Source organism: Myotis daubentonii, chromosome 2 (assembly GCF_963259705.1).
Source record: "Myotis daubentonii chromosome 2, mMyoDau2.1, whole genome shotgun sequence".
In the NCBI taxonomy this organism is placed as follows: domain Eukaryota; kingdom Metazoa; phylum Chordata; class Mammalia; order Chiroptera; family Vespertilionidae; genus Myotis; species Myotis daubentonii.
In genome coordinates this window covers 17,118,818-17,137,067 of record NC_081841.1, presented here as the reverse complement: position 1 = coordinate 17,137,067, position 18,250 = coordinate 17,118,818, and the positions used below count along the sequence as shown (strand labels likewise).

The 18,250-nt window shown below is 41.0% G+C and overlaps 1 protein-coding gene and 1 long non-coding RNA gene across 6 annotated transcripts in view; one reads left to right on the top strand and one right to left on the bottom strand.

Annotated features, from left to right (window-relative positions):
* The window catches only part of ANKS1B (ankyrin repeat and sterile alpha motif domain containing 1B), an 827,013-nt gene that overhangs the window by 443,206 nt on the left and 365,557 nt on the right, over nucleotides 1-18,250 (bottom strand). For all 5 annotated transcript variants that reach the window (XM_059681894.1, XM_059681893.1, XM_059681896.1 and 2 more), the window contains exon 13: nucleotides 365-954. In XM_059681894.1, the coding sequence (XP_059537877.1) occupies nucleotides 365-954 (590 nt within the window). The remainder of the gene's footprint in view (nucleotides 1-364; nucleotides 955-18,250) is intronic.
* LOC132227136 (uncharacterized) overlaps nucleotides 1-18,250 on the top strand; it is a 252,747-nt gene that overhangs the window by 160,453 nt on the left and 74,044 nt on the right. The gene's annotated exons all lie outside the window — the stretch shown is intronic.

The window sequence follows — 18,250 nt, the reverse complement described above, 5'->3', positions numbered from 1 at the left end:
AAGCTAACAAAGAGTTTAGTAAGTAAGCAAAATGATATAGGGCAGCAAAAACAAGGAGATTTTTCTCAATTTGTCAGCTGCAGTGCTTGGGAAGACATAATGTGAACATTCTCTTGCACCTCATAGCTAGTTATTACTTCTGCTTGATATCAATTTCTATGGAAACAATAGATTTCCCCACACGTGTGAAACTCTATTTGTTTTTAAATTATCATGTGCTGTCCCTAGAATTTTCCCTTCTACTAAGAGCTGTATGCATTGTTAATTTTTTTTCTGCTTGCCTCTGAAAGACTTAAAGCTGAAAATCCTCCCCCCAAAACCTTCCTCGATCCCGAAGCTTCATATAAAGAAGAATAAGGCTTACTTCTTCCCATTCTGAGGTGAAGGATGGCGTTCTTTCAGAATTCCCTTTCGAGCTGTGTTCAGTAGTGGAGGATTCGCTCCAGTTAACTCTCGATGGTTTCTCAGTTGAAGGGTAGGCAATGAGATCAGAATCTGACTTAGACACATTTTTTGATAAATGCATGTCAATCAGGGCTTTTGGCAATGACCTGATTCTCCCCAGGGTGCAGGCTCTCTCCACAAATCCCCCCGTGTTCACAATCCATTGGTCCCCATTCCGGGATCCACTCCTACTTGTTCTTGTACCAACAATGGTATGGTTTTCGACTTGGTTGGGTTTTTTGTGAAAAATTGTTCTACTGACCACCTTGGGTTTAATTTTCTTTACCACAGGTTCTGAGTTAGTTTCTATGGGAGACTGCTTGAAAGACAGAGGATTCTTGGCCAAAATGATTTCATCTTGTCCTTCTTCACGTTCATCTCTTTTCCTGTAGAGATGAAATGGGTTTTCAGGAGACTCGCAGGCTGGAGAGGATCCATGGAGAAGGCCTGCAAATTGCCCAGGATCATATTCCTTTGGGGGATCACTGTCCTCCTGTTGAGAGAGGTCATCTGCAAAAGAAAATAAAGAGGTCAGGATATCTATAATAATAAAAGTGTAATATGCTAATTAGACCAGACGACCTTCTGGACGAAGCCAGGGCTGCGAGGAAAGCCTGGGTCCTGGGTGCCTGCCTGCGGCTGGAGGGAAGACCGGGTCCCAGGTGCCAGAGGGAAGCCGGTGCCGGCAGCTGGGGAAAGGAAGGCCTACTGTTGCACAAATTTCATGCATCGGGCCACTAGCATATTTATAAAAGAACCTGAAAGCCCTGATACAACAGCAGTGCCCTTTTGAAATTGTGCTATATCCAGGCATTTGATTTATTGCTACACAATGATATCCCCATTTTATGAAACACCCATGACTCTATTGTACTGCCTATAAAATAAATGTGCGCCTGTGTGTGTGTGTGTGTGTGTGTGTGTGTGTTTGTTTCTGTGCACCAAATCTTCCTGATATACCTTAGGGAGTATTTCAAAAGTATGAATTGGGTATTAACTGAGTAATTGCATATCCCTCTCCCTTATCCCCAGGGTGTATGTTTTATATTAAATAACAAAATTGGGTCTTCTTAACATGAGACACCCACATCCTAACCCAGCAATAAATGAGTCACTGTTCAGGTGGACATCAGGCATATAAATCAAGGTCATGCACAATGACATCCCTCTGCCCTTCTCCCAGCAAATAAACCCAGAAACAAAACTTGAAAAGAAGTATTATTAAACATAATTTAAAGTAAATAATCCTAATATTGTTACTTTAAGTATAAAATTAAGAAAGATTCTATACAAATTATATAATTTAGACAAAAAGGATTTGTACAAGCTTAACACAGGCCAACAATGTGATCTCTATCACTAAAAAGGGAAAGACTCTTTTACAAGAAACTGATATTGAGCTGTTAACACAAAACTCTCTTTTCCTTTCTTCTCTGAAATAACATTAGTTACCTTTGAATTTCTTCAGGTCTTTGAAAAATGTAATGCATTCAAGAAACCAAAGAAAACTGCTAATTTTTATCACTTTATATTTTTTCTAAGATTAAATCATAAATGTTCTATGAAATTTAAAATATACCATATTTTTTTTTATTACCTAATTTGTGTTTTAAAGATACGGTGTTAAAATCTTGGCCAAATAATTTAACGAAGAAAGTCAGTTTACTTTTTTGACAGTTCATTTTAATTTATTTAGCTAAATATTTGCTACAAAATTAATAAGCCCATAACCCAGTCTTGTGAATAAAACACTGTATAGCCAATGTGGTAGATAATAATCACAAATCCAAAGCTCACATGCTGACTCACATTCTAAAGAAGTTAGTTATTATTACAAACCCCAAACACCTACATTTTTAGAAATTAACAAGTAATATTGTGAGTAGGTATATCTATTTGCTAGGTACTTAATGAGGGATTATATTGACATCATCTCATTTAAGCTCAAATTAATCCTGTGAAATGATTACTAAACATCATGACTTTCTGATAGAAAGAGATATGGCCAGAATACTGAATTCACATATTTACACAAATCAGCAACCACAATAGACATTTACCTAGAGGATGCTACGTAGAGACAAATTGATTTTCTTCATTGAAGTTTGGTCCCAGGTCCCTATACTGTTCTCTCCCTCGGAATTGACAGAAGCATGTCCCCTGACCTCACCCTTGTTCCTATTTGACTTCTCCAAACAGAAGATGTCCCCTTTCCCAGACCTATCACAAGGGTATCCTGAGATGGAAGAGAAGAGTGACAGGAAGAGGGGTCCAAGAGATCACAATCTAAAAGAGAAACAATTTGCACCCACCCAGTACTATTATAATTACTTCATCGTCCCACAAAAACTCTGTCCCTATAGAGTGTAGCAACACTATGTCCTCGTCAAAAAATCCATTTTGTTCTCCCCTCAGGACTCTTCTTAAAGTAGAATAGTGTGTGTGTGTGTGGGCGGGGGGGGGGGGGGGTGCGTGGGGGAGGTGAGGCAAGGCAGCCCTGAACTCTCTAAAAGGGTAGTGTTTATATAAGACCTATTCTATACATGTTCTAGAAGTCAAAATGGACACTTAAACAACTTAAATTGCAGCAATTTCCCCTGCCAGTATGTTAAGCTAAGATTTGAACTAAGGTCTATTGGATTCCCACACCAAATTGTCCTGGAACATATTTCATTGTTAAGATAAAAGAAAAATCCAAGGTTCAAGGACAAGCAAGTAGACTCTTTGTGAGGAAGGATATGGTTACTCCTGTTTATGACTGTTTCAGGAATTTGGGATAAATGGACTGAAAGGTTTTTTTCCCCTGCTTCATGGAAGTAACTGATGCTCGGAGGAAATACAGCTTGGCATTCTGTTCCCCATAGCACTTTACAACGTAAGCAAGTTGGTGTGGGATGACAATAATGGGTGAATAATTGTAAAGGGGAGGAGGAATTTGAAAAGGAAGTTCAGAATGTTACTTTGAAAGTTGCTGAGGAAGGCCCAATAGTTTGCGTTTGAATGGCAACCTGAAAAGAATCAGCCTGCTGCAAGAAAAAGATGCTGTAAATCTCAGTCAAAAGGTTTGTGACCATGTTCATGACAAAGAGAGTGTTAGGGGCACAATACTCAAGTTTTCTGTGGTCAGTATTATTAGGTAACAATCCCCTCTGCATTTTGACAAAAATGACTCTAACCACCACCCCAAAATGCTTAATATTGTCCAAGTTCTCGCATCACCAGCAGTCACTTCCTCAAGTAAAAGAGAATTTAGTCAGCTTATAAGATTAGGCTTTTGAATCACACTTCTTAGCATCATGACAGTTGGTAACATTTTTACAAATATTATCTGTTTCTTTCAGTGGCCAAACTCTAAGGATGACTGTCAAAGACAAAGAGAAGTTGATCTGAAACCTCCTGAGACACCTGTTTGATGGACTGATTGCAGCTATGACCCCCGCTCTGCCCTGGCTCCCTGCAGCCATTCCCCCCACATGGCTCTGGGTGTGGCCAGGCGCCTTGCTTTGGTCAGTGAGACAACAGCAAACGTGATAGGAACGTTCAGAGAGCCTTGAAAAGCACTTGTATGGTAGGCCTTGTTCTCTTGTTGCTCTTGGAACCTTGCAGCGTGTGAGCAAGGCCAGGCTGGCCTGCTGGATGAGGAAATGATACGTGACCCAGCTGTCTGAAGTTGTAGGTGTTATTATTTTTCAAGTATAAAGAGGCTTACAGACTAGGAGTTGCCACTTGGAAAAGACAGATTGTTATACTCAAATCCCAAGAGGAGGGAGATGCCATGCCACCAGAGAGGCACCAGGATTGGGCAGGAGGCGGAATGGGTGAAGGAAAAGGTGGGAAGAGCCTTTATTGTGGTGCCTTTGGGAAACCATAAGAAGTTTTAGTGTTGGCTATTTTGACCCTAGGGCATAGGCACTGTCACTAGTGGTCTGGTGTGTGGTGTTGGTGTGACTAGGACAGGTGGATGGTGGCTCCCTGTGAGGACCTGAGAAAGGGTGCTGTTGGGATATGGCTCTGGATTTCCTGGTTTGCATATGAAAGGCATGTATGTAGGTGAGTTTTCTATCCTTGAGAAGTTGCTAGTCCTGGGAGAGGCCACCCCTCCAGAGTCAACAAGGTCCCAAGATGTCAAAGCATCAAACAAAACAAAACAAATAAAAAGGCACCTTAATATCCCAGCCACCCACCCTTACCTCGGTCCATAGTCAGCAAAATTCCAGTTGGATCTAGGTAGTTTTGCCATAAACATTTTTGCCACAAGTATGTTTGCTGCAAACATTTTTGTTGCAAACATTGGCCATAAGGCCATTTTGCCATAAAAGTTAAAATAACTGGCTGACAGTTTGGTTTACATTTGGGAAACTTCATGTTTTTTGTCAGTTTGGTTTCATTCTCCATTGATGAAGTTCTCTCAGTACTCCCATTTGCATCTTATATAAATTTTAGCCCTCATAATGGTCTATACTGTGATGAGTAGACATGGTAGTCCTAAAATACTGGATGACAATAACTACGTATAAAGCCAGATTGCAAAGCTATGGGTAAAGTTAGATAACATACCATAGTAGAAAATGATAATATATCAGTTTTTGTAAATCCTTTGGTGAGCACAGTCATCCCTCACACCTGTCAAAAGCTAGATATGGCAAATATAAAACAGGCAGCTAGTTCACAAGTCTTCCAGAGCATTAATTACCAATTCTTTAATTGGAAACTGATACCACTTTTAATTTTTTTTAATTTATTGACTTTGAGAGGGATGGGAGGAGGAGAGAGAGAAACATCAATTTTGTTCCACTTATTTATGCATTCATGGGTTGATTCTTGTATGTGCCCTGACCAGGAATCAAACCTGCAACCTTGGCGTATTGGGACAACTCTCTAACCAACTGAGCTACCTGGCCAAGGCTGATACATCTTTTGATAAAGAAAAAAAGTGCAGAGCCAAAAGAGAAGACAAATCCATAATCAAAAAGAAAAAGAAAGAAAAATGTGTAATATAATGAACAAAAACTTTCAAAGACAATGTAATTTCATTTTTCTCAGCAGAGTGTTAAATTTTGTTATTAATTTTTAAAAGTTTCATTGTGTCCTTTAATGCTCCTCTTTCATTGTTTGTTCTTTTATCTTTTACCACGAATTGTCTTACAGCAAAGATGTTTACTGCAAAACTACAGGACATGCTTCCAAATATGCGAGTGAGGCCATCCAGAACTAACCAGCCCCAGGCCAGCCAGCCTATGAACCACAAATGCATGCATGAGCCCAGCCAAGATCAGTTGAAGCTGACCCAAACCAGAACCCCGCCGGAATCATGAGCTAACCAAATGGCTATCATTTTAAGCCATTAAGTTTTGGGGCAGTTTGATATATAGCAGTACATAACTGATTCTGCCTGTATTCCAACTTTTAAAGAAGTATTAATACATTTTTCAAATATCTATCAGTGTTGTGAAGACTGAGTGAAAGAATAGAAGTAAGCCTGTGGCACAGAACACATTAAGCATGTGTTCATGTTATTATAATAATAATTTTTTTAACCTACAGGGTTTCATTTTTACAAAGAAATGCTGTAGTAATTAATCGTATCAGGCACTCAATACAGAGTGGTATTTTTGACATGGTAAACATGGATTTACTCCTTTGTTTCTGCTTGTCTATTTTTAAAAAGTATACTGTATTTTGGAAAGAATATCTGCATTTTATTACTATTTCTTTAGATGAAACTGAGGAAAAGTATACAGATTAAACTGTTTTTATAACTTGTCTCATTTGATTTCACACTTCTCTCTTGATAAGTGGTTATTTCATGCCAAAGTACAGAACTAAATATGTGTGAATTCCAATCTGATAGTTATTCAAAGCACCATTAGCATTTCAAAGAAAAGTCAGAGTAAGTACCCAGTAGTAAGCAGTTCAGTCTCCCTTTATCCATCTTTGCCCTGATCTTTATCACCCATACAAATACCTGAATAACAATAAAACCGAAAATGTCATGTTAAGATAAAAACAAATGATAGAAAACAAGCTATTTCTTCTTCTATTATAGACCATACCTTCCGAGTATTGGGTCATTGCATTCCTCTTTAGAAAATAAAAATGTCTTCATTTTCAGGGATTCTAGTGCTGATATTGATATTATAGAAATTCTAAGTTCATTTTACAAATATGCATAAATGCCTTCTGTGTACCAGGCACTGTCCTGTGTGTCAGTGTTTCAGCAGTGGCAGAACAATGCCCTGACCTCAGGGTGATGATATTCCAATGAAGGAAACAAGTGCAGGCAAATCAAAAGAATCTAATTTCTGATGATGGTAGGTTCTATACAGAGAATAAAGCAAGTAATGAGATAGGAATTGCTATTGCCAGCCCAGGAAAGAAGGTATGGAAATCCTCTGAGGCTATTCTGAAGGCCAGTGTAGCCACAAAAAAAGTGGTAAGAGGGTGGTGTATGAGCCAGCAGTCTTCAGAGAAAAGGAGAGAGAGAGAAGTGTAGTTGCAGTCTGGAACCAATGGCCTGAGAACCAGAATTGATGGTGTATGCAGTTCTAGTCTGAAGAGCCATATTTCAGGTTGAGTCCAGGCAGGAAAACGGTTGATGTACTACTTCAAAGAGTGTCAGGCAGTAAGAGTTCTCCCTTGATCAGTGTGGGGGCCAGTCTTTTGGTTGTATTCAGGCCTTCAACTGATTAGATGAGGCCCACCCATATTAGGGAGGTCACCTGAATTTACTCAGTCTACCCACTTAAATCTCATCCAAAAGCACCCTCATAGAAATACCTAGAATAATGTTTGACCAAATATCTTGGCACCCCATGGCCCAGTGAAGTTGACACATAAAATGAACTACCACAGGTGGATAGGAGGGATGAAGATGAGGTCAGAGATAAAGGCAGGAGTAAGATTTACATGGTCTGATTTACACTTTTAAAAGATCACTTGCTATTTCTGATGGCCAGAATATGACAATAATGTAGTATTTTAAGAAATTAATCTTCCCTTGTCTCCTCATAAAAACAATATATATGAATGTAAAAGAATAAAATGGCAGCACATGGTAGCAAACAGCAACAGCACAACCCCACAAGCCAAGTGCAAGTATATCCTCAATAAGGCAGGGATCAATCCCTATGGTCCTGGACAATGGGTGGGCATAGTCAAATCACGTGATGATGGCTGGGTCCAGAACTAGACTAGCAGTTGCGAGCTGCAATAGTAAAAAGAAAAGAAAATTTTATGGAGCCTGCAAACCACAGGACCCAGAAATTGCGATTAGATTGATTTCAAAAAGGAAAGGGCCTGGCACTCAGCAGGATACTTGAGAACAACCAGCAAAACCTGAAAAAAAATCCTGGAAAAGGACAACAGAAAGCATAAGCTATTGAAGATCTCAGAAATATCCAACAAATCCATGCCTTTGGCAGGCTAGAGACTCACACTGAAGAAAAACTTTCAGGAGCAGAATCCAAATTGAACAGGGTGAAAACACCAGAGCTCTCAGGGAGTAAAATGTTTCCTATAATGAGGAGGCGGGAGTGGCAGGGAAGGCAGAGGTCCAGAGGTGGGGGACCTTGAATGTAATAATAGCAAAATACAGTGTTCACTTGTGAGAGCACTGCTTTGGAAGGCAAGGTTCATGGAACTCTGGAGAATGCTGAGGTTAATGACAGGAAGCCTTTCTGAATTAAGCAGAGAAGTACCCATACTTCTTAACACCTCATAGTAATAACAAAGGAGAAAGTCCTTGAGCTGTGGAGTGGGGACAGCTGTGAGATGCATGCCTGCTCTCCCACGGAGACCGCTTCTGGATAGTCCACGACATCTCTTCTCATGAAATATGGAGAAAATAATTTTTTTGGTGGAGTCCTATTTAAAGACATTGCAAGAGAAAGAAATGAAATGAATGTCTAATAGCTAATGAAAACAAACCAGAAATGTAGCCCCAAAGCAATCAAAAGCTGTAACCTAAAATTCAAAGTTATATAAAAGAAATTTTAAAAATGGTCAAAGTTCTGGAAGAACAGTCTAAACTACATGTAAGTAGAAGAGCTCAGGAAAGAGGCATCTGGTCTTTCTTGTTTTGTTGATGGTTTCTTTCACTGTGCAGAAGCTTTTTATCTTTATGTAGTCCCATTTGTTTATTTTCTCCTTAGTTTCCATTGCCCTAGGAGCTGTATCGGTAAGATATTGCTACGACAAATGTCTGCTGTTTTGCTGCCTAAGGCTTCCCCTAGGATTTTTATGGTTTCCTGTCTTGTGTTTAAACCCTTTATCCATTTTGAGTTATTTTTGTGTATTGTATAAGTTGGTGGTCTAGTTTCATTTTTTTTGCATGTATCTGTCCAATTTTCCCAACACCATTTATTAAAAAGACTGTCTTGACTCCATTGTATGCCCTTGCCTCCTTTGTCAACTACTAATTGAGCATAATGGCTTGGGTTGATGTCTGGATTCTCTGTTCTGTTCCATTGGTCTATATCAGGGGTCCTCAAACTACGGCCTGCAGGCCATATGCAAACACAAATATTGTATTTGTTCCCGTTTTGTTTTTTTACTTCAAAATAAGATATGTGCAGTGTGCATAGGAATTTGTTCACAGTTTTTTTTTAAACTATAGTCCAGCCCTCCAACGGTCTGAGGGACAGTGAACTGGCCCCCTGTTTTAAAAGTTTGAGGACCCGTGGTCTATATGTTTGTTTTTGTGCCAGTACCAGGCAGTTTTGAGAACAGTGGGTTTGTGAGAACATATTTGCCAATGATCTCTTTTAAGAGTTTAATCTCCAAAATTTATAGGGAACTCATACAATTTATCAAAAGGAAGATAAACAATCCAATAAAAAAAAATGGGCAAAGGACCTAAACAGACACTTTTTGAAAGAGGACATACAGAAAGCCGAGAGACATATGAAAACATGCTCAAAGTCACTAATCATCTGAGAGATGCAAAGCAAAACAACAGTGAGGTACCATCTCACACCTGTCAGAATGGTTATCATCAACAAATCAACAAACAAGTGTTGGAGAGGATGCAGAGAAAAAGGAACACTCATGAACTGCTGGTGGGAATGCAGATTGGTGCAGCTACTGTGGAAAACAGTATGGCGTTTCCTCAAAAAATTAAAAATGGAACTTCCATTAGACCCAGTAATCCCACTTCTAGGAATATATCCCAAGAAAACAGAAACACCAATCAGAAAGGATATATGCACCCCTATGTTCATAGCAGCACAATTTATAATAGCTAAGATTTGGAAACAGCCTAAGTGCCCATCAGCAGATGAGTGGATTAAAAAACTGTGGTACATCTACACAATGGAATACTATGCTGCTGTAAAAAAGAATGAATTCTTACCATTTGCAACAGCATGGGTGGAACTGGAGAACATTATGCTAAGTGAAATAAGCCAGTCAGAGAAAGATAAATATCACATGATCTCACTCATTTTGTAGAATATAATAAACAACATAAACTGATGAACAAAATAGAACCAGAGTCATAGAAGCATCGAACAGACTGTCCAACCTATGAGGGAAGGCATGGGGTGAGGGGGTAAAAGATCAACCAAAGGACTTGTATGCATGCATATAAGCATAACCAATGGACACAGACTGGGGTGGAGGGGAGGATAAGGGGCAGTCAGGGAGAGGTCAATGGGGAAAAAAGGAGACTTCTGTAATATTTTAAACAATAAAGAATTTATATATATATATATATATATATATATATATATATTTTATTGATTTTTTACAGAGTGGAAGGGAAAGGGATAATTGAGAGAGAAACATCGATCAGCTGCCTCCTGCACACCCCCTACTGGGGATGTGCCCACAATCAAGGTACCTGTCCTTGGCAGGAATCGAACCTGGGACCATTCAGTCCATAGGCCGACGCTCTATCCACTGAGCCAAACTGGTTAGGGCAACAATAAAGAATTTAAATTAAAATAAAAATAGAAGCAGCTGGTCATTCTCTTTGCCCTTCCCCTTTCACTCCATGAGCAGCTCAGTCTTAATGTCATTAGATAGAGAAGACTGAGACAGACAGCTGTACCTTCCATGGAGAAGGGGGTATGCAGTGGCCCAGAGTAGGGTACCAGCACCCAAGTAGGGTAATGGTAGTACTCATGTTTGAACCAAGCAGGATTAAGGGGGCAGGAGCCCAGTGTCAGGGCCCAGGAAGGGTGAGGAGGGAATCCAAGAACAGGGAGTAGCCTAGTGCAAAAGGAGTCAGAAACTGAGCAAGGCGAGAGGGTATCCCTGCAGAGGCGCAGCCTAGTCAGGGATGTCAAAACCCAAACAGGGTGAGGAAGGTTTCATATACAGCAGGAAAGTGTTCCTGCCTTGGGTAGCTTGGCATGAGTTGACAGAGCCCAATAGGAGAAAGGAGGGTGACCACGTGTAGGGATGGCCTGCCAGAAGGTGCAGAGTCTCAAGATACGAGTGGGATGTTGACACAGAGAGATAAATTGGCCTAAGGCATCAAGTCTTAGTCAGTGTGAGGAATGTCTGAGTGGGAAGGAGGTGGCCGTGGATATGGGTTGATCAAATAAGCAATTACATTAAGGTTCAGGGGAGCCAGATTTCTCACTGCTGAAGAGGAATTTTTATAAATATGAGAAGGGAGAAAAATAGAGTGAACTTCATGATATTAGATTAGAATTGGAAATAATCAAGATAGAGATAGAGATAGAGATAGAGATAGAGATAGAGATAGAGATAGAGATAGACATGAATATGTATTTACGCGTGCGTGTGTATCTATATCTATATCTATATCTATATATCTATATCTATATCTATATCTATACACATACTAGTGGCACAGTGCACAAAATTCATGCATGGGCGGGGGGTGTCACTCAGCCTGGCCTGCACCCTCTCCAATCTGGGACCCTTGGGGGATGTCTGACTGCCGGTTTAGGCCAAATGCCACAGGGCCTAAATTGGCAGTTGGACATCCCTCTCGCAATCCAGGACCACTGGCGCCTAACCGCTCAACTGCCTGCCTGCTTGATCGCCCTGAACCATTCTGCCTGCCGGCCTGCTCACCCCCAACTGCTCCCTCACTGGCCTTCTCACCCCCAACTGCTCCTCCTTGCTGGCCTGATCGCCCCCAACTGCCCCCCCTGCTGGCCTGCTTGCCCCCAACTACCCACTTCTTGCCGGCCTGATCACCCCCACCTGCCCTTCCCTCCTGGCCAGATCGCCCCTAACTGCCTCTGCCTCAGCCCTGCCACCATGGCTTTGTCCAGAAGGACGTCCGGAAGGTCTCCCAGTCTAATTAGCATATTACCCTTTTATTAGTATAGTTAGAGGCCTAGTGCATGGGTGGGGGCCAGCTGGTCTGCCCTGAAGGGGGTCCTGGATCAGGGTGGGGGTCCCCTTGGGGGGCAGGGCCAGCCTGGGCAGGGGCCTGGGGCAGTTTGCAGGCTGGCCACGCCCACATTGAGGTGGGGGTCCCCACTGTGGGGGGGTGCCACCCTGGGCAAGGGGCTGGGGTGGTTTGCAGGCTGGTCATGCCCCCATTGGGGTGGGGGTCCCCGCTGGGGGGTGTGGCCAGCCTGGGTGAGGGTCTGAGGGTGGTTTTCAGGCTGGCTATGCCCCCATCGGGGTGAGGGTCCCTGCTGGGGGGGATGGCCAGCCTGGGCGAGGGGCTGAGGGCCATTTGGGGGCGGTTTGCAAGCTGGCCAAGCCCCTGGCTTTGTCTGGAAGGACATTTGGAAGGTCTGCGGAAGGTCTCCCGGTCTAATTAGCATATTACTCTTTTATGTGTGTGTGTGTGTGTGTGTGTGTGTGTGTGTGTGTGTGTGTGTGTGTGACCTAACTCTGTCCCCTAAGAAGACCTGGGAAATTAACACCCCAGTAGCAATAAGTAAAGCCCGGATTTTGGTTTCTAAATATATTTTCCGCTAAAAGGAACAGAGATCCATTGGGAAGTGACTGATATCAGGGCCAGGGTGGGGCAAGTGCAAGGTGAGCCTGGAACACCTTGTGCCAGAAAACAAGGCAGAACTCAAAGAATGGTGAGGCACGTCATGAGGCTAGAGTAGCCAGCTTGAATGGGCTCCATTGGTTAAATTGTAGGAACAAAATAAATAACTGTAGTGGATTATAACTCATTGAATAAAATAGAAAAACATGAGCTCATTAGGAATGGGGAATTTCCTCTCCTACATATCCATTATGATTTCATCATATCTCTGATTAGATGTGGATTAACCTTCTTATTCCACCCTCCACACCTTTCATGTCTCCAACAGTTTTTGCCTCTTTGGCCCGCTGTGCCATATGTTAGATAATTTCTTCAAATTAATTTTTCAATGCCACAATTCTCTTTTCAACTCTGCCCAATATGCTGTTCATCTGTTTATTTAGAACTTCAAAATTAATTTCAAGCATTATATCTTTCACATCTGGAAATGGCATTTATTTTTTCAAACGTGCCTATTACTTACTGACAGTCCTTGTTTTTACTCATCTTTTTATCTCCTTAAACACTTTATTTTCTATTTTCCGTAACAATATCTATAGTCACTGGGGACTATATATGCCTTTGTTAGTTTTGCTGATACTTATAGTGGTTTGCTTTCCAAGGTGATTAGAAATGATTTATTGTTACCCCATTAGTTGATCTTAATCTATGGAAGCTTGTCAATCTGAGCAGAGAAGGTTTCTTCCACAGAAGATTTATATTTACCTTCAGTTTCCCTGAATAGTCTTGATGCAGCCTTCCAACCTTCCCACTTAACCAAGGTACAGTGTCTCATTAGCAGTGCTGTTACTGACATCTGCACTTGGTGCAACATTGACTCACTTGTCTTCTAACACACTTTCTTAGAGAACCAAGAGTGTTAGAGCAGGCAATGTCTCAGAGAACTGCCCCACTGTTCTTCTGAATAAAGATCTCTCAATCTGCTGTAATACTGTGTAGTAAAATACTTTTATTGTTCAAATATACATTCATAAAGGTTCCAATTTTTTTAAAAAAAACCCAGTTTATTAGGACTCAAAAGTTTTAAATATGACTTTTTAAATGATTTGTACCCTACTAAATAGGTAGAGTTAATAATGAGTTGTTTGATGTGCATGGTAGTATTGTGTAATGTATGATGCAATATACAAATCAATAAATTATCTTGAGAATTATGTAAATGAAGAACATGCTTACTGTGGACTCAAATAAAGCATATACTTTTTAAATAAGATCCCTCTAAAATGTATATTTATAAAGAACACAAAATTCATGGAGGCTTGGTAATTTTTAAAGCATTCCAACTATTATGATATTCAGGAAAAAAGATAATATGCAAATTAACCATAGAGTATATTTTGTATTTAAATTCTAGATCAACTAAAGAGAAGAAAGAGCTAAATTTTCAGAACATATACTGTCAACATGTCTCAACAGGCTTTTAAAGAAGTGCTGAGTATTATCAGAAAAATTTGGGAGAAGTGCTACTTTTTTCATTTATAATGTAAATTATATGAATTTATTGTAGTCTACTCATCTGCCTTGCTTTCATAGTCATGGAGCTCATGAGCTCTAGGTAGTATGTCCATTTACATCCAAATATTAAGAATGTCTTTCCAGCTCACCTACACATTGATATAAAAGTGAGAGTCAATCAGATAATGTTAGTCACAGAATATAGAATATAGAATTTATATTCCCTTAATTCCCCAAGGTAAAAAATCAATGAAAGTTTCTAAAATACATAAAATTAATTCAAGTAAATGCGAACTCCCTGGAAAAGATTTTACCTCAAAAATTGCAAAGGCTAAGATTCCACACTAGGTGAAGAAAGAGAAGGAACATTTATTGTGTGCCTTCTATGTTCAATGCCATTCTATCACATTTAATCCTCATATAAGTCTCTCCTTTATCTGTGGTTTCACTTTCCATGATCTGGAGAATTCCAGAAATAAATTAATTCTTAAGTTGTAAATTGTGCACTGCTCTGAGCCGCTTGATGAAATTTTGGGCCACCCTATTCCATCCCACCCAGGTTGTGGGTCACCCCACTGTCCAGCCTATCAATGTTGATAAACTCTCCACCCTTTAATCTCTTAGCTTCCATCTTGGTTATCAGACTGACTGTCAGGGTAGCTCAGTGCTGGTACTGAAGTTACTCTTATATTACTTAGTGATGGCCCCAAAACACAAGAGTAGTGATGCTGGACATATGCCAAAGGGAAGCCATAAAGTGCTTCCTTTAAGTAAAAAGGTATATGTTCTTGACTTAATAAGGAAAGGGGAAAAAATCGTAAGCTGAGGTTGCTAAGATCTAGAGTAAGAATGAATCATTTATCTGCGAAATTGCATAATTTATAAATTAAACTCAATCATAGGTATGTTTGTATAGAAGACAACACAGTACGTAGGGTTTGGCACTATGTGTGGTTTTAGGTACCCACTGGTGGTCTTGGAACATATCCCCTGTGAATCATGGGGGACTACTGTATTCTGACCTTCAAAAGGAAAAGGGATCACACAGCTAATACTAGTAGATACGGGAGCCAGTATAGGACACAAATGTGGCCAGTCCAAAGCCTGCTTTTTTCTGTTCCATTCCAAGGCTTTGTGCTTATGGCTCACTACAGAATTTTCTATGGCATCAGCCCAACGTGCTGTACCCTGCCCTGCGCTGTCCTATCTGAGTATGACTGGAGTTTGAAAACCACCCAGTGTGTTCTTTTTCAGGTACCAGCAGTGACCTTGGGGTATTTTTTCTGATTGGACAATTAGCCCAAAGGTCCTTGCTATGCTTGGATGCTGTGTGACATTGGATGCAGCAAATAATGAAATTCCCTCCCCGAAACAATTTAAGATCAGCAGCTGTCTTTCAGAAAATGCATCCAGGTGAAGTCTGTTGTTTTCTGCTCTATTAGCCCCTACACTCTGCCAGACTCAGCATTTAACGCCGAAGCCAGAGGATGCTGGAGTTCTGGCAGCTCCTGGACCAGAACAGACCATGCTGTTTGGCTCCGATTTCACACATTTATAATCTTTTCTCTTGCTCCCTTTGCTCAACATAGGAGAGGGGCTAGGGGCCAATTTCCCCACCGTTTATAGCAAATCCCAAGGCTCCCTCGTTTCCAGCTGCTGAACTGCCTGGGCAGACTGTATTACTAGATTATTGTATCTTTTTGGGAGAGTGCCTGATCTGTCTTGGCACGGGCTTCGCATTGAAAGGGGCTCCTGTTGCAAGCAAAGGAAGCTAAGAGACATTCACCCTTCCCACACGCCTTTCCTCTGTTACCCTCAACCACTAGCTTCTTTGTTCCCCGTGTAGAAGCCAAGTTCATAGGGGCAGTTTCTCATCTATCTCTGACCCCCTAGGGAGCTAGGGATTTCAAAGAGTGTTCTGTGCTAGGAGTAGTTCCCATAGCCTAGAGCCAGACGATAAATGGCCTATAGTGAGTAACTACATTGGAAACCAAGAGGTTTTGTTTTTCTCTTCCCAGAATGTATTTCTTTGTAATAGTGTGGTCACTGTACCCATGTATTTTCCCAAACAGAAGATTCTGTATTGGGGGAAGAGAGGAAAGAACCCCTTTAACTCAAGTCTATTGTTTTCAAGTGTTTTTGGTCCTTTGGTTTTAACATTTTTAAAACACTTTCCGTTTTTATATTCTCCCAACTGGTTAGGAAAGTGAAATGAAGAACTGCTCTGGAGAAATGGAACAAACAAACACAAAATACCCCAAGGTCACTGCTGGTACCTGAAGAAAAAAAAACACTGGGTGGTTTTATTTGAAGAGTATAAAAACGAAAAGTAATTTTACAATATAAAAAGGATGAAAATTACGTTTAATTACTTTAAAATGCATAATCACTGTGATTCAATTTTCAAAAGATCTATCCTAAATGTGAACTCAAAGTCACCCAAACATCCTCAATAAAAGCTCTGGGAATGTAATGCATTCAGATGTATCCTGTAAATTTTCTATTCCTCTAAGCAACGAGTCGCCTAGATTTTTGTCACATGCATCCCAAGAGATGTCTCATTTCAAAAGAACAGGAGAGTCATCAAAAGCATGATCCCATTAACAAGAAAATATACAGAAATGTAAGAGATAAATTATAGCTGGTGAGTTATGTTTTAAATCAACATGCTGTTGCTATGGTAAGAAATATGTCATGTAAAATAAAAATCCCCTATAAGGGTTCGGTGCTATAGCCATGGCAACGATGAGGTGATGATTCTAGTACTGCTCAACTCTGCTAGTTTTCATCGGATCCAGACAGAGGAACAAGATGTGCTTTTAATGTATGTAAAATGACCTAGAAAATACATCACTTATTGCTATCTTTCACATAATCCCTGGACTGGTTAAAGAAGACACTGCAGAAATAGAAGCCAGGTAGCCTAAGCAAAGGGTATGTCTGGGTTTCTCCGGGCTATGGAAGCAGGAGAGATCCACTTTAGCTAAGTGTTGGGGAAATGGCATGTTCATTGAGCAAAATGCCTCCCAGCATTTTTCAGGTTGGGGTGGGGGGGCATCATGTCATTGTCCATGGATAGGTAAAAATGAAAGGCAATCAAAGTGCAATTTCTACAACTCTAATACAGAAAGAGAAAATGTAACTTACAGGAAAGTGGACAGCAGAGTTCCTTCCGCCTCTGCAGAAGAAGAGCTAGTTCTCATTTATCTCCTGGCTCTTTAATCCACTCTGAGTGGGCTTCTTGTCCCATATTCCTCCACGGAAATGTCCCTTATCAATGTCAGCAAAATCTCCACATTACTGACATAAACATTGCTTAATCCCTATATACTTGATCTGCCAGCTATACAATTATCCCTCCTGTATGAAACACTTTCATTGAGCTCCCAAGATACCACACTCTTCTGGTGCTCATCCTACCTCCCACTCTCCTTGGCTCCTTCCTCTAGTCCCCCTCTTCCTCCCCCCTTCCCGCTGCCTCATTTTGAAATGCCCCAGGCGTGGCAAGTGGGACCTCTCCCCTCCTCTGTTTACATTTATTCTCTTGCTGGGTTCATTCAGTCTCAGGGCTCATCATATCACCTAAACAATGACAGCACCCACATTTCTGTTTTCAATTTGACTTCTCCCCTGAACTCCAGACTTGCATATCTGCCGGGGTCCAGCCCCAGCGGGTCCAGGGGTCCCCAAAGGTGTGGACGGAGTCGGCGAAGAAGGAAGGACACGGAGACAGTGTTCAGTTGATCAACAGCCTAGCCAGGATCTCCAGCCAAGTTTGGTCGCCAGGTTCTAGGATCTCCAGCCAGGATCTCCAGTGAAGTTCTGGTTAGGATCTCCAACCAGGTTCTTTCCAGGTTCTCTAGCCAATTTCTGTAGTCAGGTTCAGTCCAGGATCTATTGCCATGTTCTCTCCAGCGAAGTTCTTCTGTCTCCAGGCTCCGTGTAGGTTCTGTGTTCTGAATTCTGTGTTCTAAGTTCTGAGTGTTTCTGTCTTGTTACAACTGTATTTATACCAGTTGATTCAATCCTATCAATCTCTATTACAAAGGTTAGGGCGTTTCTTATCTCCATTCCAGGGAGAAAAGATTATGTAGTTTAAGCAAGATTGTTCGTAGTTAAAGGGATTAATTACCCGCCTGGCACTTAGTTGAAGGGTTTTATTCCCTCCCTAACTTCAGGGGAAAATCCCTACCTGGGGATTCAACCTTTCTCTGAGAGGTGACTTTGGTTAAAACACAGTGCCAAGAAGGTGAGAAAACATATTAAGAACCGTATGCCATATATGCCAGGTCCCTTGAAACAGCAAGGATGGACCGGCTCCCAGCACATATCCAGGTGCCTTAGAGTCATCTCACACCTCAT